We start from the raw sequence: 21,905 nt of genomic DNA, 5'->3' as shown, positions 1-21,905 counted from the left end.
ACATAGGATTATTGTTAGGGAGGTAACGAAATTAACGATAAAGTGACCATTTCGTAACAAAACGATAATATACGTGACTAAAATATAATCTAAGACAAACAAAGTGACTATTTTTATAGTTTACCCTAATCCTTAAAAAATTAATTCTTTGACAATTTTCATAGACTATTGAAATTCAACCTTTCTAGAACATTACATCGGGTTCAAAACTTAACACGCATTCAATTATTTGTTTGGTTTGGTCCACAATGCACATTTATTTTTTCTGATTAAATAAATAATTTTGTTTGGTTCATCATGAAAAAGATATTTGTTTTTTGGGTTGTAGCTTGGAAAGAAAGACATTCATATTTGGATTACTTTGCTATAAATTCAAACTATCTGACGCCAGAATATATTATCTGATCCTTCTCAACCTCGTCTTTCTCACAGTTTTTCTTGATTTTTGCCTTTCCCAGACTTAAAAGCTTCGGTTTTTATTTTCACTTTGGAAAACGAAAATGGATAAGATTAAGAGTATGATGCGCGCTGTTCAGTACAGTAAATATGGCGGAGGAGTCGCCGATCTCAAGGTAATATACTTGCTTCTTTTGATTATGTTTATTTCTTGAGTTTAAAAGTTTGATTAAAAGTTTAAAATGGAGGTTTAATTAAAATTTGTGATTCAGTCCTTAATCTTATAGAGTTTTATGGATATAAGGCTGGGTGAAGGAGGGGGGGGGGGGGCTGGGGTTTAAATTAGCTAATTAAATTAGGATCGTTGATTTAATTTTGAGGTACCGACACCATCCGTAAAATCTTGAGATGTGCTGATTTTTCTACACGTGTCTACCTTGATGGCTCATCGTCACCTCCATCGGTGCTGCTCTTCTCATACTGCCGATTAAGACTTCGGATCTATCCACTTCTTAATTCTTGAAATTTCTCAAGTTTTTTCTTTTAGGTTTTTTTCATGCTTTCTTTAGGATTTTTATTACAAGTGAAATTAAGATGCCTAGAATAGATGTTGTCTAAGAATCGAATCAGCGAAATGAAATATCGAAAATTTTGGCTGTTTATTAAAAGATTAAGTTGGTTTTGAGGTTTGAGTCCAAAGCCGAATTGATTCTTTCACTAACATGGGAAAACTTAAATAATTTTGAGATCAAATTGTAATTTTATTAAACTCATGAAAATTAGCACGGGAATTCCAGAAAGAGTACGAGACTGAGAGATTGACGGCAAAGTCAACTTCTTCTTTTTTTTGCATATATGCATTTCCAGCATTTCTTTACTTTGATGAACTTGAAAAAAAAATTGCTAATGACCTGATTTTATAACGAGTGTGAATTTTGTGGGTGTTGCAGCATGTTGAAGTTCCGGTTCCCAGTCCAAAAAAGGATGAAGTTTTGATCAAAGTAGAGACAGCTAGTATTAACCCAATCGACTGGAAACTACAGGATGGGGTAGCTCGGCCATTTTTACCTCGGAAATTCCCCCACATTCCTGGTACTTTACTTTTCTCTGGACGGTTCAACTCTATGGGTTAATCCGAAGCATCAAAACTTTTCTTTCTGTGATTGTTTGTTTATCAATCATTTGCTAAACAACATTTGGTCGAGCAGGTACCGATGTAGCAGGAGAAGTCGTACAAGTTGGATCAGAAGTCCAGAGTTTCAAAGTTGGGGAGAACGTTGTTGCCGTACTTGGTGTAAGTACTCATTCTTATTCTGAAGTTTGTTGCATACTTGCATGAGAGAAACATATGTATGTTTGATACATTGGACAGTTTGTTGCTTCAAGCTATACAACACTCAGGCCATAGATTCTTTTTCACCTTATTATTCATTTCCTTGTTTTATGTGCTATCTAGCATCATTTATGTCCTGGTTCTTGCCAATATCTTATTATTTGATTATATTTTGCAATTACAGAATGGAGGTGCACTAGCTGAATATGCTGTGGCTAATGAAGGTTCCACAGTTTCAAGGCCTCCAGAGGTATCAGCCCGTGAAGCTGCAGCTTTGCCAATTGCTGGCCTCGCAGCTCACCAGTCACTCACCCAGCTTGCTGGGATCAAACTCGATGGAACCGGCCCAGAAGTGAATGTATTGGTTACCGCTGCTTCAGGTGGTGTAGGTCAATATGCCGTTCAACTCCTAAAGCTCGCAAATGCACACATTACAGCCACTTGTGGGGCTCGTAACATAGATTTAGTCAGGAGCCTGGGGGCTGATGAGGTTCTTGACTACAAAACTCCTGATGGGGTGGCTCTCAAGAGCCCTTCTGGTCGAAAATACGATGTAATCATCCACTGCGCACACAACATTCCTTGGTCTACCTTTGAGGCTAACTTGACTTCAAAAGGGAAGGTAGTAGATACCACTCCTGGTTTCGGCACTTTGATGAGTGTTGCTTTCAAAAAGATAACATTCGCAAAGAGGCAACTCATACCCTTGTTTACCTCACCTAAGAAAGAGAACCTCGAATTTCTTGTTAAGTTGGTGAAAGAAGGAAAGCTTAAGCCAGTAATTGATTCAGTACATCCTCTAAGCAAGGCTGAAGAGGCTTGGGCGAAGAGCATTGACGGCCATGCCACTGGCAAGATTCTTGTGGAGCCATAGGTTATGAAGGTTACCTGATAAATTGCACTAGTTTTTCAGTTTCTCATTGAGTGGTGTAGCTCACCGTTTCTAAGTTCACAAAGTACTCAGTATCTTGAACAATTCCATGTTGGTGTGTGAGTTTCCTAATCTTTCTTGTATTTTGCTGGTGGTATAAACAATGTTGTGTGATATCTGATATCTAATGTTACTGAGCACTGCGTTTTCTTGTGAAATTTAGAAATTTTTGTTTTGTTTTGTTTAATGTAATTCAAATTGCAGATGATTATACAGAGAACAGAACTTTCCTTGTTTTTGAACCCTTTCGTTTTCTGTTTAATGCTTAATAAGTACACAAAAATACTGCAAATTAGCTTGTGTACATTGATGGGTTACGTAGAGAAGGTCGTTTTTAGCTTTTCTTCCGAGATATTTGGATTTAAGAAATCATTCGGGGTTAATTTTGATGCTCACAGTTTCACTGCTATAATTACAAAATCTAAACTTCATTTTATCATAAATTTTAAAAATAATAGTAATATTAATATAATAATAATTTTGGGAAAAAATTAGTGGAGTCTCGTGATGAATAGTAATAAAAGCAAAAAAACCTTAATTATGGTGAGTGTTAGAATTAAGTGACCCAAATCCTTATTTAAATAAAATATCGTGGTAAAAAAATAAAAGTAAAATCCCTATAGAATTATGCTTCTTTTATTTTATTTTAGAATAAGGTTTTTTAAACCTTATTAAACTCCATCTATTTAATATTATTTGAATAAGGAGTTTCACTTCTATAGAATAAGGTTTACAAGCCTATAAATAGGCATAATTTACTCCTCTTGTAATTAATTCGAATTCGACATAGTGAATTTTCTTCTCTTCTGCCCGTGGTTTTTTCCCGAAAGGGTTTCCACGTAAAATATGTGTGTTCATTATTTTTCTATTTCTATTTTTCTTTGCGATATATTGTCATTACCGACATTATATTTTTCACAAATTGGTATCCGAGCTTCCGAGTTATTCATCTCAATCACGGTAATGACGTCTTTGAAGTACGAAATTTCACTGTTGGATCGCAATATCAGATTTGCGTTGTGGCAGATAAAGATGCAGACAGTTCTTACACAGATGGACTTAGAGGAAGCCCTGTTAGGGGTAGATAAGATGCCTTCAACATTGACGGAGGAAGAGAAGAAGTGCAAGGATCGAAAGGCGTTAACACAATTACATCTACATTTGTCTAACGAAATTTTGCAAGATGTGATGAAGGAGAAGACCGCCACTGGATTATGGAAGAGGTTGGAACAAATATGTATGTCGAAAACTCTAACTAGCAAGCTGCATATGAAGCAGCGTCTTTATGCTCATCGTTTGGAGGAAGGTGCATCGTACGAACACTTAATGATGTTTAAAGAAATTCTCTCAAACTTGGAGGCCATGGAGGTTCAGTATGATAAGGAAGATCTAGGGTTGATTCTACTTTGTTCATTTCCCCCCTCTTATTCAACCTTTAGAGATACGATTTTATATAGCCGCAAGCCTCTCACAGTTGATGAGGTTTATGATTCTTTAACCTCGTATGATAAGATGAAGTATTTTGTGGTTAAAAATGACTCTCAGGGAGAGGGTCTTATTGTTCGTGGGAGACAAGATCGGAATGTTGATGATGATTGTGGAAGGACACATGAACGGAATCCTCGCAGTAAATCTAAGGGTAGATCGAAGTCTTTAAACAGAGGTAAAACTTGTAACTTCTGCAAGAAGAAAGGGCACATTAAATCTGAGTGTTATAAGCTACAGAATAAGATCAAAAGGGAGGTTGCGAATCAAAATGGAAAACAACTAGAAAATTTCGGTAAAGCTGATGTTGTAGAAGACTACAGCGATGGTGAACTTCTAGTCGCTTCTGTCAATAATTCTAAAGTGAGCGAGGAGTGGATCCTTGATTCTGGTTGTACCTTCCACATGAGTCTCAATCTGGATTGGTTTACAACTTACGAAACAGTGTCTGAAGGTATTGTTTTGATGGGAAATAATGCTTCATGTAGAATTGAAGGTGTTGGAATTAGAGTTAAGATGTTTGATGGAGTCGTCAGAACACTTAGTGACGTACGACATGTTCCAGAATTAAAGAGAAATTTAATTTCGTTGAGTACTCTTGATTCAAAAGGGTACAAATACACGCTGAAAGTGGAGTTTTGAAGATTTCTAAAGGTTCCCTCATTTTGATGAAAGGGCAGAGAAAGACTGCCAAGTTATATGTTTTTTGTGGTTCTATCATTATCGGTGATACAAATTGTCTCATCCTCTTCCTTGTCAGATAATGATATTACTAAACTTTGGCATATGCGCCTAGGACATATAGTGAGAATGGCATGGTAGAATTGAGCAAAAGAGGACTTCTTGATCGAACTGAAGTTTTGTGAGCACTGCATTTTTGGGAAGCAAAAGAGAGTTCGATTCACTAGAGGAATCCATAACACGAAGGGAATGTTGGAGTATATTCATTCCGATCAGTGAGGGCCATCTAAAGTGCCTTCGAGAGGTGGAGCTAATTATATGCTAACTTTTATTGATGATTTTTCCAGAAAAGTGTGGGCATTCTTCCTAAAGCAGAAAAGCGATGTGTTTACCGCATTTAAGTCTTGGAAAACCGTGATTGAAAAACAGACGGGAAAGTAAATAAAATACCTCCGCACAGACAATGGTTTAGAGTTCTGTTCTGATGAGTTTAATAAATTATGCAAGTTAGAAGGGTTGTGAGACACTTGACAGTTCGTCATACTCCATAGCAAAACGGTGCTGCAGAACGAATGAACAATATGATCATGGAGAAGGTTCGATGTATGTTGTCAAATGCCAACTTACCAAAGTCATTTTGGACCGAAGCAGCCTTTACTGCATGTTTTTTGATCAACCGATCTTCATCCGTTGCCATTAAGAAAAAGACTCCAAAAGAGGTATGGTCTGGTAATCTTGCTGACTATTCTGATTTAAAGATTTTTGGTTGTCCTGCGTATGCTCATGTTGATAATGGAAAATTGGAACCGAGATCTATTAAATGTGTTTTTCTTGGTTATAAAGCTGGTGTAAAAGGGTACAAGTTATGGTGTCCTGAAAATAGAAAAGTTGTGATTAGCAGAGATGTTGTTTTTGATGAAACTGCTATGCTACCTACCTTATCTCTTAAAGACTCTTCCAATAAAGAAAATCAAAATCAGGTGGAGCATCAGATTAATCTGAATCTACAACAGAGTCGACTACTAAAGCCAGTACAAAAATTTAAAATAGAGTTGCTTCTTCACCACAATACTCTATCGCCAAAAATAGAACTAGAAGAGAAATTAAACCTCCAAAGAAGTATGCTGAGGCTGATCTAGTTGCTTATGCTTTAAATATGGCTAAAGATATAGATGCAAACCAAGAGCTATCTAATTATTTTGAGGCGGAAGACTCAGAAAAGTGGATGTTTGTTATGCAAGAGGAGATGGAATCACTACACAAAAATAAAACATGGGATCTTGTGAAACTTCCTAAAGGTAAAAAGGTTGTTCGTTGTAAATGGGTGTTTAAGAAGAAAGAGGGGACTCCAAGAGTTGAAGAACCCAGATATAAAGCAAGGTTTGTTGCAAAGGGTTACATTCAAATTTCAGGAGTGGACTTCACAGATGTGTTCTCTTCAGTTGTGAAGCATAGTTTGATTCGAGCTTTGCTTGATATTGTGGCCATGCATGATTTAGATCTTAAGCAGTTAGATGTAAAAACTGCATTTTTGCATGGAAAACTTAAGGAGGATATTTACATGCAACAACCAGAGGGTTTTACAGTCTCAGAAAAAAAGGACTATGTTTGCTTGCTGAAAAAGTCCCTTTACGGTTTGAAATAGTCACCAAGACAGTGGTATAAGAGGTTTGATTCCTTTATGACTTCTCATGATTTTAAAAGAAGTAGCTTTGACAGTTGTATTTATTTTAAGAAAAACAGTGATGGTTCTTTTGTGTATCTACTTCTTTATGTTGATGACATGTTGATAGCAGCGAAAGATAAAGGAGAGATAAGAAAGGTCAAAGCCCAACTAAGTGAAGAATTTGAGATGAAAGACTTGGGACCAGCAAAGAAGATACTTGGTATGGAGATTCTCAGAGATAGAAAAGCAAGTAAATTGTACCTAAGTCAGAAGGGGTACATTGAGAAAGTTCTTTGCAGATTCAATATGCAGAATGCTAAGCCTGTTAGTACTCCTTTAGCAGCCTACTTCAGACTTTCATCGGTTTTGTCTCCACAATCAAATGATGAGATTGAGTACATGTCACATGTTTCATACTCTAGTGCAGTAGGATCTCTCATGTATGCCATAGTTTGTTCACGTCCAGATTTATCATATGCAATTAGTGCAGTTAGCAGATACATGGCGAATCCCGGTAAAGAACATTGGAAAGCAGTTCAATGGGTTTTAAGATACTTACGAGGTACTACCGATGTTTGCTTACAGTTTGGAAGAACTAGAGATGGAGTCATTGGGTATGTTGATGCTAATTTTGTTCGAGACCTCGATAGAAGAAGATCTCTCACAGGTTATGTCTTTACAATCGGAGGTTGTGCAATCAGTTGGAAAGCCACTTTGCAAACCACAGTCGCTTTGTCTACCACTTAATTTGGTACTTAATCACTTTTAGGTCTAATTTGTACCTGAACTTAACTCTCTTTTTTTTTGTCTAATTTGATACATAAACTTGTCAAACGTTATACAATTATGCGACCAATGACATGATATTTCTTTTTGCATTTCAAATTTTAAATTTCTTTTAGTTTAATTTATTTATTTCATTTCATTAACTTAAAATAATGAATTTCTTTAATTTTGGGTTTTAAAACTATTGTGTTCTTATTCAATATTAATTCATTAAGTATAACTCAATGCATAATTTGTTAACATGAATTTTCTCTAATTTCGATTAATTCGTTATGTAGAGTTCAATGCATAACTTTTTAACATGAATTTTCTCTAATACTAAAGATGCTTTTGTAGCATAACACGAATTTTTAACACCATTAGTGTTTTGGGGTAATTTGCGTATCATTTAATAAGCTTGGGTACCAAATTGAACCTAAAAGAAGTTTAAGTATCAAATTAGAAGAAAATGTCAAGTTAAATTACCAAATTCGATCTAAAAAAGGCTTATGTACCAAGAAAATTTATCAAATTTAAATACCAAATTGGGACAAAAAATGTTTCGGTACCAAATTAAAAAAAAGTGTCAAATTTAAGTACCAAATGTTATATTAAGTCTTTTATGAATTTAGACCAGAATGAAGCAATGGGCCGGGTCCACAGTGTAAATCACACGCCCAATCCGCACTGAAAATTTCCCACGGACAAAAACACCCATATACTTTTACTTTAATGACGCTTAAGTCCCAGCAAACTTTATGTGCACATTGAATTCATCGTCCACGTCACTATCCATCCATGAGGGACATTATCGTCAGAACACAGAAAAAACAATTCCGTAATATACCAAGTCATTGAGGGATATTATAGTAATTCAGGCAAAAATAATATTATATTACCGCTGGGACCACCGCCCTTCCCCTCCACAACCAAGCATTGTTCTTTGTTTCAATTTTCAAAAGTTTTTTAAAAGAATAAAATCTTTTTTTTGAAAAAAAATATTAATTATTAAATTATTAAATATTTTTCTTTCATTTTCTATCTCCCCTTCCACTGCAGAATTCTCTTTAGTAGTAATCCGAATTCGATTTCTTTTCTGAAGGTTCTCTCTCTGAAACTCTTCCATTTTCCTTGTTTTAAGCGAACATCGTTTAGACATTGGCGATCTGCTTCCATTTCTTGCTTCGTCGCTTTGGTTATCGGATGTGAGTTTCATCTCTCTCAGTGTCTTTCTTTTTGTCTTTATCTTTTCTTTGGAAAAAAGTTGCGTACTTTTGTTGTGAATGTTCAATTGTTGTTTCGCTTTTTTTTTCTTTGAGCTGTATATTTCTTTCACATTGGAATGCACTTGAAGTTTTCGTCTTAATTCCCGTTTGTTTTCCGAGAAAACGGAGAGGTAGAAGTTGCCGAAAGTTCTTTGATATTTCTTATTCATTTTGGTGCTCTTTTTAATGATAGAAGTGGTCAAAAGATAGAGACTGATTCGAATTCGGCTATGGTGTGTCTATGCGGTTGAATTTAGCCATGGCCGAGTGCTTGCGTTCGTATAATTATAATATCTTATTGTTGTAGATTTGTTATTCTATTTTTCTTAATAAAAAGAATACGCGCCTTTTCTCTTTTTTCTATTTTGGTCAAAATACGCGCCCTGTTCTCGGTAAGGAAATAGAAAGAAAGTATTGCTGAATATGTTTTTTTTGGCTAGGCGTTAAAGCATGGATAACTGTTTGCATTCTTGTATTATTTTATTTTTTTGAAAAAAAAAGAAATCAATTGCAGGGATTTTTCTTTTACTTCAGGAAAAGGTCCTCCATACCTCTTTTTTTTATTATGATTTATGTAATTATTTATTAGTTTGGATTTAAATTGATTTGGTTTTATCTGATTCGGCTTCAGTAAATCGAGGACTTCAATCAGCAAGCTGTTTTTTAAATGTGTTATATTTTTAAGGCTAAGTTGTTAAAAATAATGGATTAATGACTTTACATGTAGGAGAAATCTGATTGAATTTGCTGATGTATTTATTGCAAACTTTTCCTTGTTTGAAAATCCAGAGAGTTCATTTGTTAAATAACACATTGTTTAATGAATGAGTACAAAGAGGTAACGAGTTAAAGTCTTATATTAGCTTCAGTGTTTCTGACCATGTAAAGATTTACCCATGGCCTTCAGTCCACATTTCTTTCTAGGTCTAAAGCACCATGTATAATTTCTTTGGACAGAAACAGAATTATGTTTTATACTTTTTCATACAAGCCTTATAAAGACCAATGGTGGGTTTGGATGGGCGATTGGGTGCGGTGCGTTGCGTTTAGCTTACTTTTTGTCTCACGCTACAGTTTCGCTACAGTATCTAATCTCACCGCCACCGCTGTTTTTACACTAACCGCAGGTAAACGCACCGCTCATCCAAACCCACCCCAAGTCTAATATATTTGTCACTGCTCTTTCTTTACAATATGATTTATGACAAATAATTTAGTTGAGTTGTATTGTTTTTTGGTGATTGTCCAGCCCATCCCTGTTTTCTTCTATGGGGCATCATTTAAGCTGAGTGTAAGGAAATGGATTGATAGATGAAGTTCAACTCTTACACTGGAGTTTTGTTGCAGGTCTCATAGATTCGTTGGTTTTAGATGATACGAACTGGTTGCAGCTTGTAGAAGCTGCATTTGAGGATGTTGATAATTTTCTGGGTGATATTCAATCATTCTTATAATGAGAAGTCGGTTCCTGACAACATCATACGTTTCATGCTACAGTTTATCAGCAGTAAACCGTGTATGCAAGCTAGTGATCATGCCTATGTCGATACAGTCGACATCTCTATTTGGAGGTTGTTAGAAGTACATTGACAAATTGTTGATTATTATCTGCTACAACTGCAATAATGGAAAGGTTAGTTTCTTCCCACTGCTCTTAATATCTGTAAATTTGTCAAGTTCTCATTTTTTCTCGTGTTTTTTTCACTTAGGTATAAAATTTTAGAAGAGCTTGGAGATGGTACCTGTGGTAGCGTGTTCAAAGCCTTCAATATAGAGACATTTGAGATTGTAAGGAGCTCTTTCTCCCCTAGTTGCTTTTTATCTTTCAGTTTGAATAACCACCTTGTTTATTTTTATTTGTCAATAAGATATGTTCTTGTGCCCATTTTATACCTCACATATGGTTGAATACATTGCAGATAGAGAATAATGAATATAGGATCAATTTTGAAATCACTTTGTGATTTTGAATCATTAAGTGAAGTCTGTATTGGTTACTTGGTCAATTGTTCATCTACCAGCAACTAGTTTTTGGGGTTTAACTTAAAATTTATATCTGACTTCTCATTTATCTTAGGATATCTGAACCTCAGTTGATGATCCCTGTCTCTCTACCTACCAGGCTGCATATGCCTCCTGTCTCTCTACCTCAGTTAAAACGAGGTTCTAAAGCTCTGAATTCTAATGGGGATGTAATGTATGAGATGGAACACTGTTCTTGGAACTTATATTTTAAAGGAATAGAAAGATGGGTTGGCTGGATATATGCATGACGTGAGATATTATAGCATATATACATATAAGAGAAGTCCTTTATGTAGAAGCTTCGAGCATATACATATGTATATAGAAACAGGATTAGGAAAACCTAGGAGTTCAATAGAAGAATATTGGTTGGTTTACTCTTTTAAAAAGTTTGATGCATTTGGTTCTTTTTTATAATGTCATCTCAATGAACGTTCATCAACTTTGGCTATAATCTTTAGGAAAACCTTGGATTAGAAAAATGAACTCAGTCTATTGTGGGTGGTTGTCTTTTATTCTTGTCTGTATTCCTTTTTAAGTTTTACCAAGATAATAGTGAATTTACAAAATGTAGAACTTACTTGAGCTCTGCCTCATTGCTTTTGTAAATGTTCCAATCTAGGTTGCTGTTAAGAAAATGAAAAGGAAGTTCTACTTTTGGGAAGAGTGTATGAATCTAAGAGAAGTCAAGGTATGCTGTGATATTTCCTTGAATGTTTTGCTTTTCACCCAAGCCTTCATCAAGAGAGCATGTTCCATTTATTCTCCACCATTTATGGATACATGCTTTTTCTTGATGGTATCAATAATTTATTCTCCACAGGCCCTTTGTAAGCTAAATCACCCTAATATTGTAAAGTTAAAGGAGGTTGTCAGGGAAAACAATGAACTATTCTTCATTTTCGAGTACATGGTAAGGATGCTTTTCCAAGTTCACATTATTATTCAGTGGAAGCATGAGTTTGTGAAATTTTTTTCTTCTGCTTAAATGGTGTACTTTTTATCTCTGATATTAAAGTGTTATGTTCCTTTATTTAATTGTTTTTGGAAAATACAAAGCTGGGAATGTTACTATGATTAGAGACAGGGGCTAGGAACTTTGGAGAGGTCTAGTTCATGCCTTAGTTACAAGTGCTAGTTTGTAACCATTTCCTAGCCAGAGGCTATGCTTCTAGGGGAATCTGTTTGTTGAATTTAAAATTTTCAATGTTTAAGCTTGTTCAAAATTTGGAAGGCTGGCCTTTGTTTAACCAAAACTACTATTGTTGATTTTTGAAGCATTCTAGAATTGATTTTAGTGCAAGACTTGTGCAGGTACTTGCTTCACCCCTCTCTCCCAAACAAACACAAAACCTCTAATTTAGTTATCTCTTTTCAACCAAACATCATGATTTCTTTTGAAAATAAAGGTTTCAAGTGACTGTGTTTGCCCGCTAATCTCAATGTCGATTGTGCTTCTTTCATTTAAACATAATGCTACATTAATTGTTTACTTCTGTATTGTTCATTATAAACTGTTATTTTGATCTTTCATTTGAAGTAATCAGTAGTGTGACTTACGATTGCTGGAATCAGGCATGAAGTTGTAGGAAACACCTTTGGGTTCTTTTTATGAGAGCTTAATTTAACTTCTTTCTAGGAGCATAATCTGTACCAAATCATGAAAGAGCAACAAAGACCTTTTTCTGAAGGGGAGATACGCAGCTTCATGTCTCAGATGCTGCAAGGACTTGTCCACATGCATGGGAATGGATATTTTCATCGAGATCTGAAACCTGGTAAATGTTCCTTTCTTTTCGGAGCATTCTTTAAGTCCTTTTTGCAATTGATGGTGGATATCTATATGGTAACCTATCTGTTTGTTTGTTTGTTTTTAAAGAAAACTTGCTGGTCACCAAGGATTTTCTCAAAATTGCTGATTTTGGACTGGCGAGAGAAGTATTGTCAATGCCTCCTTACACAGAATATGTTTCCACTAGGTGGTGAGTGATTGTGCAGTTGTAATTTCTCATTAAATTTGAGTTTGTGTTTGTTCATGTTCAGGCAATGTGGCAATGTGGGCGCAGTCTCACTGATTTCTTCATAACTCTATCCTGTTTATACAGGGTTAGTTTTCTCATCTAATGATTTTTGGGTTAATTGTGTTAGGTACCGTGCTCCCGAAGTCTTGTTGCAGTCTTCCTATTACACTCCTGCAATTGGTATATGGATTTAAGTCTCTGAGTGTGTGTACATTTGCATATGCACATTTTTATTTTCATTGAGTTTTGCTTTGTTTCCATTAATGTAATAGGTTGAGGTTTTATAATGCTTTCTTTAGCTTGAATGATGACTGATAATGGTAACACTTACAGATATGTGGGCTGTTGGTGCAATATTAGCAGAGCTTTTCACATTGTCTCCTATTTTCCCTGGTGAAAGGTGATTTATTATTCTAAGTTCTCCTCTTTTTAGTTTTGGTGGAAGATGGTATAAATTAAGACAATCCTTTTGTTCTTACAAGTATATATTTTCTCAGGCATAAATGAGCACAAGTGAGGCAAAGATTTTTGTGTCTTAACATATGTTGCCTATACCATGGACTAACTTTGATACATTCCTTTATATATATATATATAGAGAGAGAGAGAGAGAGAGATAAGCTGCGTTATATTCCTGAAGTTTTGGTCTTTATAAATTTTCCTATAATATATTGTTGGTATGATGTGACCCTTGACTCTGGTGATTCTGCTTGATCTTTAGTTATGATTGCTAATGTCGATAATTTCATGGATTGAAATTATACAATAACCTAATAACGTATGCCAAGGAAAATTTGTTCTGATGTTTCTGTTCTGCATTTCCATGTGGTCTTCAGATAGTTTTAACCTGAACCAAATTGATCCAACCTACATATGCGTATTTATTTTTGGGCTTTTCTGCTTATGAGCATTATGGTGCATAAATTTTCTTATATCGTCCTCAGTCCATGCCTCTTTTATCATTTTCAAATACTGTTATGGGTATGTACATGAAAGCGTGTGTGCATGCATGCATGGGTGGGGATTTACAACTATAGATACTGAGAAAGGTAAATTTCTTACCTTTCTGTTTAATAGTCTTGCCAGTGCTGTGGTCATAGGATGCTCACTATGCTACTATGTGTATGTACATGAATGTTCAGCCATGCATTCAATGTGGGGATGCATAACTATATATATATTGAAGAAGGTATATTTGTTATCTTTCTATGTACTTATCTTGGCAGTGCCGTGATCCTAAGAAAATTGCTTTACTTACCATGCAAGTTTCTTAGCGTGTTTGTTCACTATCTTTTGTTCTTGTTTGTTAATTCTGAATGCATAAGTTTTGTTTTCTGACTTTTACCACTGAAGAAAGAATGAGTGTACTTTTGCTTGCTAATTGTTCAGAATACATTAGTTTTGTTTTTTAACTTCTACCGCTGAAGAAAAGAAAGATATATCAGAACTTTTAAGGATTTTTTCTTACGTTATTTCTTTCACATCCTGGCAGTGAAATTGATCAACTATACAAGATATGCTGTGTTCTGGGTGCACCAGATTGGACTTCTTTCCCTGAAGCAACAAATATCTCTCGTCTAATCAATATCAGCTATTCTGAGGTAAGATTTTTTTAATAAATATTTATTAGTTATCAATTATCTGCTATAGTTTGACCTCCTTTTTTTAAAAAGTTTGCTGCCATTACTTTTGGGCAGATATCACCTACCAACCTATCAGATATCATGCCCAATGCCAGCTCAGAGGCTGTTGATTTAATCTCGGTGTGTAGTGCGGTTGACTAGCATTTAGCAAAGTGATATTTACTGTACTACAATATCTTACACCCCCTGCTTTGACTGCTTGTAGCAACTTTGCTCATGGGACCCATTAAGGAGGCCAACGGCAGAACAGGCATTGCAGCATCCTTTTTTTAATGTAATATATGTGTTCTGGAGATTTAATGTTTCTACTTGTATTAGATCAATTTTACTAAAAGGTCCTGACAGGTGGATGTGCATGTTCCTCATCCGCTACTGTGTGATCCACTTGAGCTGAGGCTAAACAACATGGGTAAGTTTTGAAGTTCAATACTAGTTCCCATGTTAGACTGTTTGATAACGCTTTTTATTCACTTCTTTTTTTCCTGGTTCAACCTATTAATATTTTGTTGTACATTGTGAAGGGACGAAACCAAATCTTGAGTTGAATCTATGGGATTTCGGCACTGAACCTGATGATTGTTTTCTGGGTTTGACACTTGCTGTGAAACCAAGTGCTTCAAACTTAGGTAATATGGTTGTAACTCCCATGTTTATAGTTCAGTGGACTGTTGTCGTTTGTATAAAGAACTAATAAATACATGTGGCATGGGCAGACATCCTTTTTTATCCTCATCTGGTGATTGTGGAGGAATAGTGGAGTGGTGTCTTAGAACTTAGGATTAGGTGTCTACCTCACGAGGCAGAGGTTTAGACATTCATGGACACATGGAATTAGATGAACTAGAAACATTTGTCTGGTGTTTTGTCACTTAGCGAAGGATATTTTAGAAGCTATGTAATTTTCCTCTCGACCAACTGAATATGCTTTTCTGTGTTATATTTTAAAACTATGTTAGCACTAATCCAGAATGGGGTATCTGCTTTAAGCATCTTTGAATGACATCACTGTTCATGAATGTCATTTGATTCTTATGGATAAACTTCAATTTGGAGCATGTCTTTTGTATCATTTTTCTTTGAATTCTATTCTGCCAGATTTATGCCAAGGGATTTACTTTTACTTCTTTTTTTCTTTTTTTTGGTTAAAAGAAAGAATGACTTGTATTTTATTTTCTTGCAGAAATGGTTCATACTGTCTCTCAAAGTATGGAGGAGGTAAGTTGTGCAGTGTAAACACAGACAAATTTGCTCTTTGCTATATATATATATATTTATCTTTGATGTGAATCAGATTTGTAATGGCTTACTGCTAAACTTCATGATGTAGGATATACTGTTTTGTCCTAGACTGAACGATCATCCAGAGCAATCAGGTAATTCATATGATCCTCAGTAGCTAAGGACCAAGGCTTTGCTTGGTATGACGAATGGAAAAGAGTGAGAACGGAAATTTTGTTAATTTAATCATGAAGCTGTAAAGTAGGGAAGTGGTTATGAATCTTAAACATTTTATTATCAAAACCTTCATACCGAACAAAGCATAAAGAAAGGGGGACTTGACAATTCTAGCCACACATTAGGAAATTTATGTGATCTTTGTCATGAATGATGATCTGGATCCCATGCTTTATATGAGTTAAAGCTACCAGCTTGCTTAACTTTGTACAAGCAACACAGTTCCCACTGGTTGTTTTATTTGTTTTTTGTTCTTCTTTAAGAGTTTAAACCTTAGTGTTCGCCACTAACGGACTACGGGTTCTTTTTGTTCTTAGTGTTTTGGTCATTGCTGACTCCTGATCAAAATGGAATTCACACGCCAGCTGGATCTTCATTGTCTCTCTCATTCAAGTGAGTCAATTCATTTATTACTTTTCCCAGGCTAGGGCTTCATGCTATCTATTCAACATGAAGTTTTCCTGGTGTTCTTAATTTGCTCTTCTGACTGCTTTTTGCTCATTCCCCATATTCTTTGCCCCATTCATGTTAAGATTGATGGTGTATACTAGCGTTAGCAGTAGGTCTATTGGTACCTTTAACTGGAAAATCATCCAGGCCCATGTAGTTTTGGTGTTACAAACTAACCTTTTTCATTTGAAGCAGGTTTTCCACAGTAATTCTCTCTAATAAAGAAACCCCTTTGATCTATTGAATTATTACCGTCATCCATTCACTTATGAAATCTGCATCTGCCATTCTTAGCATTTTTTTTTTTTTGTGCGAGATCATCATCGCTTGATCTTTCTATGTCTTGACATTCGATATTTTGAATGGCAGTTCGATCCAGCATGCACCAATTGGAGTTCCACAATCTGCTGGGTTTGTAATCACATCATTGCAGCCTAACCTTTTAGAACGTCAATGGTTAGCAGTGCCAACCCCCTTTCAGCAAGCACATTTTACCTTGGACTGAATTGAATTGGTAAAATGGCTGGGGATGTAATGTAATTGGTAAAATAGCTGCTTCTACTATTTGTGTTATCCGTCACTCAAAGTCGGTTCCTTGGGATGGGGTGCAAGTTTTTTCAGATTTTAGTACTCAAGTATAGGAAATTAATTACTCTTTTTACAGTCAAAATATAGGTGTACTCAAATCAAAAGAACAACTTTTCTCAGCTAGAGGCGAGTTTCATTTTGTGTTGCTAGGTTTGACTTTATTGGTATGCTTTAGCCATTGATTATGTGATGATAGTAGTAAGCAAAATTGTTTTTTCATTCACCTAAAAAATCAGACAAAATTCTAATTTTGGAGTCTAAGCACTGACTTCCAACCATTCAAATATTAATTATAAAACCTTCTATATAACTTAATTATAAAATACTAGATTATCTAATCTGTTTAAACAAATTTAAATCTTTCAACTTAAATCACTTATCTATTTTTAGAATATTGTTTAAACTATTTAATTTTTTTAAAAAATGTAAAATTATAAAAAGTAAATAGATATTCATATAATGAAAATTTGTTATTCTTAACATCTTTTTACAATTAACCAGATTTCGGTTACCTAGTAACATCACTGAAGCATGCTTTTGCGCACACCCCTGGCAGTTTCGGCCAAGCCAAAATAATAATTTCCTGAAAGGTCAACCAAGCATTACATCGCCAGAATATTAAAAGTAGATAATGGGTCCAAACTATTTAGTTTCTCACCATTACAGCAAATAAATATAAGAAATGAAAGTGCAAAAAAAAAAAAAATTAAACCATTAAACGTGAATATATTTTTATTTTCCAATTTCTAAATGGTGTTTAAAAATTTCAGTAACTTCCTCAGTACATTGAGATCTTTAATTAGAAAAACAAAAGTATGCCCAGAAATGTAATGGTGGAATTGAGGACTTACCCCTGGAATTCCCACAAAGGGATTTATATTAAAGAGAGAGAAAAAATTGTAAATAGGGTGCCTCTTCTGAGACTAAATGGAACTCCTTGCCTTAAATAGCCAAACTGGAGTTGGAACATAACCAGGCCCCAAGCTGCATTTTTTTGTAATCCATGGGCGTATACAGTATAAATTATACCATTTTTCTGCACTGCTGCATACTGGGTGAAAGCATTAACTGAGGTAAAGAATAACCGGATCTAGATCTGGAAAAGAGTAACTATAATATTCGAGATGTAGTATCGTCTGGAATGCTCCGTAAAAACATAGCCCTAGCAGCCGGATCGGTTGAAAATCGTCCTAGCACTGCAATGGTAGCTGTGTTACTGCCAAACTTCTCAATCCCTCTAGAAATCATACAGGTGTGGTTAGCCTCCACAACTACCATGACATCTCCACCTAGGATCGATGAAACTGTTTCAGCTATTTGCCTGGTCAGCCTTTCTTGCACTTGGAGCTTGAAACCGTAAAAATGTACTATTGACTGCAAAAGGGACTTCCCAAGGTGATTGATTCCTTTAGGGCAGAAGTATCCAATATGGACCACACCATAAAAGGGAAGCAGGTGATGCTCACATTGTGACCAGAATGAGAGGTTCAACTCTGAATGCATCTGTTCGTTGTTGCGGGAGCTGATTTCCCCATTAGGTTTGAGAAGATCGGATATGCCACAAGCAAAGCCATTCAGCTTCATCTCCAACTTCGTATTTTCAAAGTTTATCAACCACCTCACAAAATGGCTAGGAGTTTCCACAAGCTCTTTCCTTAATGGATCTTCACCCAAAGATCTGAGTATTGATGCTACTGCAGCAACCATTTCAGGGTTGGCCGCTACAAGCTCGGATGAAATCTTAGCCATAGATGAAGAATTTGAAGGGCACCAACTTTGATTAACGGAGTCCCTGGTTAGAGTTCTATCCACAGTCACACCTCTGAATTTCAAAAGACCAAGAAAATCACTCCAAGTGTCAGCATTTTCATTTCCAAAAACCCCCGAACACGAAGACACCAGGACTTTTACCCATCCTTGATGCTTTGAGTCAAGGAGGACTGACTCCACATTCGGGAAATGAATATGCAAACACTCAAGTATCACAGCAACCCCTGCTGGCTTGATTCCATGGTGCAGAGCTGAACATATTTCATCTGCTAAACGCTGCGGGGCTTGCAGTCGTTTTGCAAAAACATCAGCTACTCTAGACAGTTTGCTTAATCCCACAACCCGCTGACCGGATGGCACATAACCTACATGACACTTAAGCTGAAACGGGAGCAAGCATGACTCACAATATGAGAACAGATCAAGATCCCTAACAATCACAAGCCCACCTACTCCTCCAGCATGACCAATTCCATCATGTAAACCCACTTCAGGGAATAAAGCTCCCTGAACAATATCCTTTACTTTTTGCTTGTAACCTAAGAAGGCAATAGGAAAGCCTTGGATCAAAATATGAGACTGCAACAACATATATAATCACATATGCATGTAATGAGCAAACACAATCTTATATTCAATGGAGCCCAAAACATACTAAATCAACAAAGCCAAAAAAAATTAATACTTCAAAAGCCTTCAGCTTTTATTTTTGGCTTTTTCCTAAGTGGTAAGTCCCATTTAGCAAAGAACAGTGAACTAATAAATGAAAGCCATTTGCATGTAAGACCTTGGAACTGAACTAAACGAACCCTGTGCTTATTGATTGCAAAATATAAAAGGAAGAGCTAAAAACAAAATCTTTGAGCAAAAATTAGGTAATTAAGAACCTTCTTGAACCAAGTCTGCATATTATAAGCAAAGTAAAAAATACAGATCTCAGAAATTTTACTCTAATTATAATAGTATTAAACTAGAATTTGGGATAAAACAAAAAAGCACCTCTTGTTCCTTCTCGAAGTGCCTTGGCAACACGAAGGGGAGTTTTCTTAAGGCCATCTCTGTTAACATCCTCACCCAAACCCTGCAATAGAACTTTCACAGCATCCTCAATAGCTATAGTTTCAGGCTCTTTCTCACTTACATCCAGCTTCATTCCATTCTCAATCTCAACACATAAATGGCCCTCATCCAAAGAGCCCATTGACAAAACCACACAACAAAAAACGACAATGGGAATTAAAGAAATTAAAAAAAAAAAAAGCAATGAAAAATACCCAAACCTTGATTCGACCAAAAAAAGAAAAAAATCCACCACAGATTCGGAATGTTAATTGGAAACCCAGATGCAGAAAACGTAAAAGAGAAAGATATGGATAAAGACAGAAGGAGATAAGAGGCAGAGGAGGAGAGGGCGAAGCGAATAGAATGGATACGTAGGGTTGCCGTTGGTCCTTGAAATGTGTGGATCTTCTCCTACTCCTATGTTTTATATATATACATACACATATATATTATAAAATATTAAAAATTTTCATCGAAAAAAATATTTAAATAAAAAAAATGTAAAACCAATACATTTATGTGGGGAAAAAAAGAAGAATTTTAATTGAGAACCGAAATCCAAGCTTTTGTTATCATCAATAAAGAGCCAACTTCACACAAAGACACCCATGGCGATGGCGGTGGCCCGCTTGAATCAAGCGATTGAGAAAAGAGAAGTTTTGGTTGTGACTGTGGAGCACCTTAAAAAATTATTATCATCATTATTTATACTTCTAAAATTTCAAACATCCACATGTTTTGGAGAATATCATTTAGGTTGAACAATTTTTCTTTTAAATTATTAATAAATTTATCAATTAAAATTAAAATAATTTTTTAACAAGATATAAACAACATCAATTATGAGCTAACAGTAGCATCAATGTTGGATAACCGAAAATATCTATCACTCCGTATCTGATCATCAATCGAAGGAGGTAGCTAAATTATCAACAACAGAGTTCACCTTTCTAGGTACTTGTTTTATGAGCACTCTTCACTCGTGCATGTGCAGTTCTTGGATACGCAAAATCAAATCTATATTTGAATGTCCTTTTATAATCTCCATGAACACCTTTGATAGCTAAAGCACAATCTGTTTCAATAATAACCTTTACCCATTAGTTAATTGAAGGCCATCATAAATGGCCTAAAACTTAGTTTGTAGCATACTAGATCTTCCAATATTTCTTCCTAATCCCTACATATCTACCTTGTAACAATAATTAAAATAATTATTTGGTACACATTTATTCCACAAATGAGTTTTAGATTTTGTCACACGTTTATTTTTTAATCTTTTAAAAATATAATGGCACATTACAAAATCTCAATTCCACTTGTAGAATAAAAATTCCTATATTAAATAATTATCCTTAAAATTCATATCAACACCGATGGTTAAATACATAACACTCTAGAAGAGAATTTAGGTTTGAATCCTAAATATAATATTATTGAAAAAAATCATAAACCAGGAGTGAAATCAAAAATATTTTTCAGAGGGACCGAAATTAAATTGTAATTCTTATGATAGAAATAATGCAATTCCACAATTTTAATAGACTATGTCTTTATAATAATTAAAGGATTAAATCAAATTTTTATATTTTTAGGGGACCAAAGTACAATTTTACCTTTACTAATTTAAAATTTTAAAAATTTTAGAGAGATCATATAGAAAGTTTTTTATTTTAAGAAGGTTGGGGCCCCTGCCAGCCTTTACCTCCCCACTGCAGAAACTCTAAAAAAACTTAATTATTAATTAACTAAACATAAAGGATTTCTTAATCATACCATAAAAATGTTAGTTAATTTGGAAGATGAAGTTGAATTTTTTTCGTTTTTTTAAGGCTAAAAATTAGAGTTTAAATTTAACCAATTGATGGAAGTAAAAAGAGAGATGGGGAAAGGTAAAGGAGAAGTGTGGGTCAAAAAGGCAAGATTGATGGTTACCTATATTCCCTTTTTTTTTTTAAATGATTGGGCCAAACCTAAATGGGTAGGAGAGATTGGGACGTCTCCCTCTCACCAACCCACCAACCCAATTTAAACAAACCTCAAAATAAATGAGAAAATAGTAAAATTTAATTTGATAAAGAACAAATTTTTGTAGTTTAAGCTACCTATCCCGTTTAAACAATTTGTTAATTAGTGGATTGAATCTTAGTTCGATTAATATCGGTATTATTGTCAGTGTAGGAAAACGTGAGTTTGAGTGCGCTAAAACACATTATCCTCCTATTTAAGGGTTGGGGAGGGGCTATAAGTAATTCTAGGCATTGTATCAAAAAAAGTAATATGATAAAAACCTATAATGATATTAATTAGGGGTGAGCAAAATTTGATTCGAAAAAATCAAAAAAAGTTTCAAATTTCGAGTTAATCGA

General features: G+C 35.1%; 3 protein-coding genes across 6 annotated transcripts; 2 read left to right on the top strand and 1 right to left on the bottom strand.

Annotated features, from left to right (window-relative positions):
- The first annotated feature begins 313 nt into the window (after window positions 1–313).
- LOC105804366 (chloroplast envelope quinone oxidoreductase homolog) lies at window positions 314–2,902 on the top strand. Its single transcript, XM_012636959.2, has 4 exons — window positions 314–572; window positions 1,347–1,488; window positions 1,605–1,690; window positions 1,914–2,902. The coding sequence occupies exons 1-4, from the start codon at window positions 501–503 to the stop codon at window positions 2,601–2,603; spliced, it is 990 nt and encodes a 329-aa protein (XP_012492413.1). The 5' UTR covers window positions 314–500; the 3' UTR covers window positions 2,604–2,902.
- A 5,356-nt stretch (window positions 2,903–8,258) lies between these two features.
- On the top strand, window positions 8,259–16,827 carry LOC105804382 (serine/threonine-protein kinase MHK). 4 transcript variants are annotated; one of them, XM_052633091.1, is made up of 18 exons: window positions 8,260–8,462; window positions 10,020–10,155; window positions 10,232–10,310; window positions 11,170–11,238; window positions 11,371–11,460; window positions 12,187–12,325; window positions 12,427–12,529; window positions 12,696–12,748; window positions 12,902–12,968; window positions 14,061–14,169; window positions 14,266–14,331; window positions 14,417–14,485; window positions 14,557–14,620; window positions 14,733–14,837; window positions 15,392–15,426; window positions 15,539–15,584; window positions 15,984–16,059; window positions 16,486–16,827. In XM_052633091.1, the coding sequence occupies exons 2-18, from the start codon at window positions 10,148–10,150 to the stop codon at window positions 16,619–16,621; spliced, it is 1,314 nt and encodes a 437-aa protein (XP_052489051.1). In that variant the 5' UTR covers window positions 8,260–8,462; window positions 10,020–10,147; the 3' UTR covers window positions 16,622–16,827. The 4 variants fall into 4 exon arrangements, with proteins under 4 accessions (XP_012492468.1, XP_052489051.1, XP_012492435.1 ...); XM_012636981.2 differs by having other exon boundaries at window positions 9,870–10,155; XM_012637014.2 differs by lacking the exon at window positions 11,371–11,460 and having other exon boundaries at window positions 8,259–8,462; window positions 9,870–10,155.
- Window positions 16,828–17,410: 583 nt separating this feature from the next.
- LOC105804375 (GTP cyclohydrolase 1) lies at window positions 17,411–20,144 on the bottom strand. Its single transcript, XM_012636970.2, has 2 exons — window positions 19,474–20,144; window positions 17,411–19,013 (listed from the first exon to the last, which is right to left on the bottom strand). The coding sequence occupies exons 1-2, from the start codon at window positions 19,673–19,675 to the stop codon at window positions 17,815–17,817; spliced, it is 1,401 nt and encodes a 466-aa protein (XP_012492424.1). The 5' UTR covers window positions 19,676–20,144; the 3' UTR covers window positions 17,411–17,814.
- Window positions 20,145–21,905: the final 1,761 nt, after the last annotated feature.

The sequence above is a fragment of the Gossypium raimondii genome, chromosome 7, assembly GCF_025698545.1.
Source record: "Gossypium raimondii isolate GPD5lz chromosome 7, ASM2569854v1, whole genome shotgun sequence".
Taxonomy (NCBI): domain Eukaryota; kingdom Viridiplantae; phylum Streptophyta; class Magnoliopsida; order Malvales; family Malvaceae; genus Gossypium; species Gossypium raimondii.
The sequence above is the reverse complement of the archived record's forward strand: the minus strand, read 5'-3'. Positions and strand labels throughout refer to the sequence as shown.

Coding starts and splice junctions, on each gene's coding strand:
- LOC105804375 (XM_012636970.2), bottom strand. CDS start 19,675: ATGGGCTCTTTGGATGAGGGCCATTTATGTGTTGAGATTGAGAATGGA. Junction 19,014..19,473: donor ACTTCGAGAAGGAACAAGAG/GTGCTTTTTTGT, acceptor TTGCCTTCTTAG/GTTACAAGCAAAAAGTAAAG.
- LOC105804382 (XM_052633091.1), top strand. Junction 12,326..12,426: donor TCATCGAGATCTGAAACCTG/GTAAATGTTCCT, acceptor TTGTTTTTAAAG/AAAACTTGCTGGTCACCAAG. Junction 14,486..14,556: donor TGCAGCATCCTTTTTTTAAT/GTAATATATGTG, acceptor AGGTCCTGACAG/GTGGATGTGCATGTTCCTCA.
- LOC105804366 (XM_012636959.2), top strand. CDS start 501: ATGGATAAGATTAAGAGTATGATGCGCGCTGTTCAGTACAGTAAATAT. Junction 1,489..1,604: donor GAAATTCCCCCACATTCCTG/GTACTTTACTTT, acceptor TTGGTCGAGCAG/GTACCGATGTAGCAGGAGAA. Junction 1,691..1,913: donor ACGTTGTTGCCGTACTTGGT/GTAAGTACTCAT, acceptor TTGCAATTACAG/AATGGAGGTGCACTAGCTGA.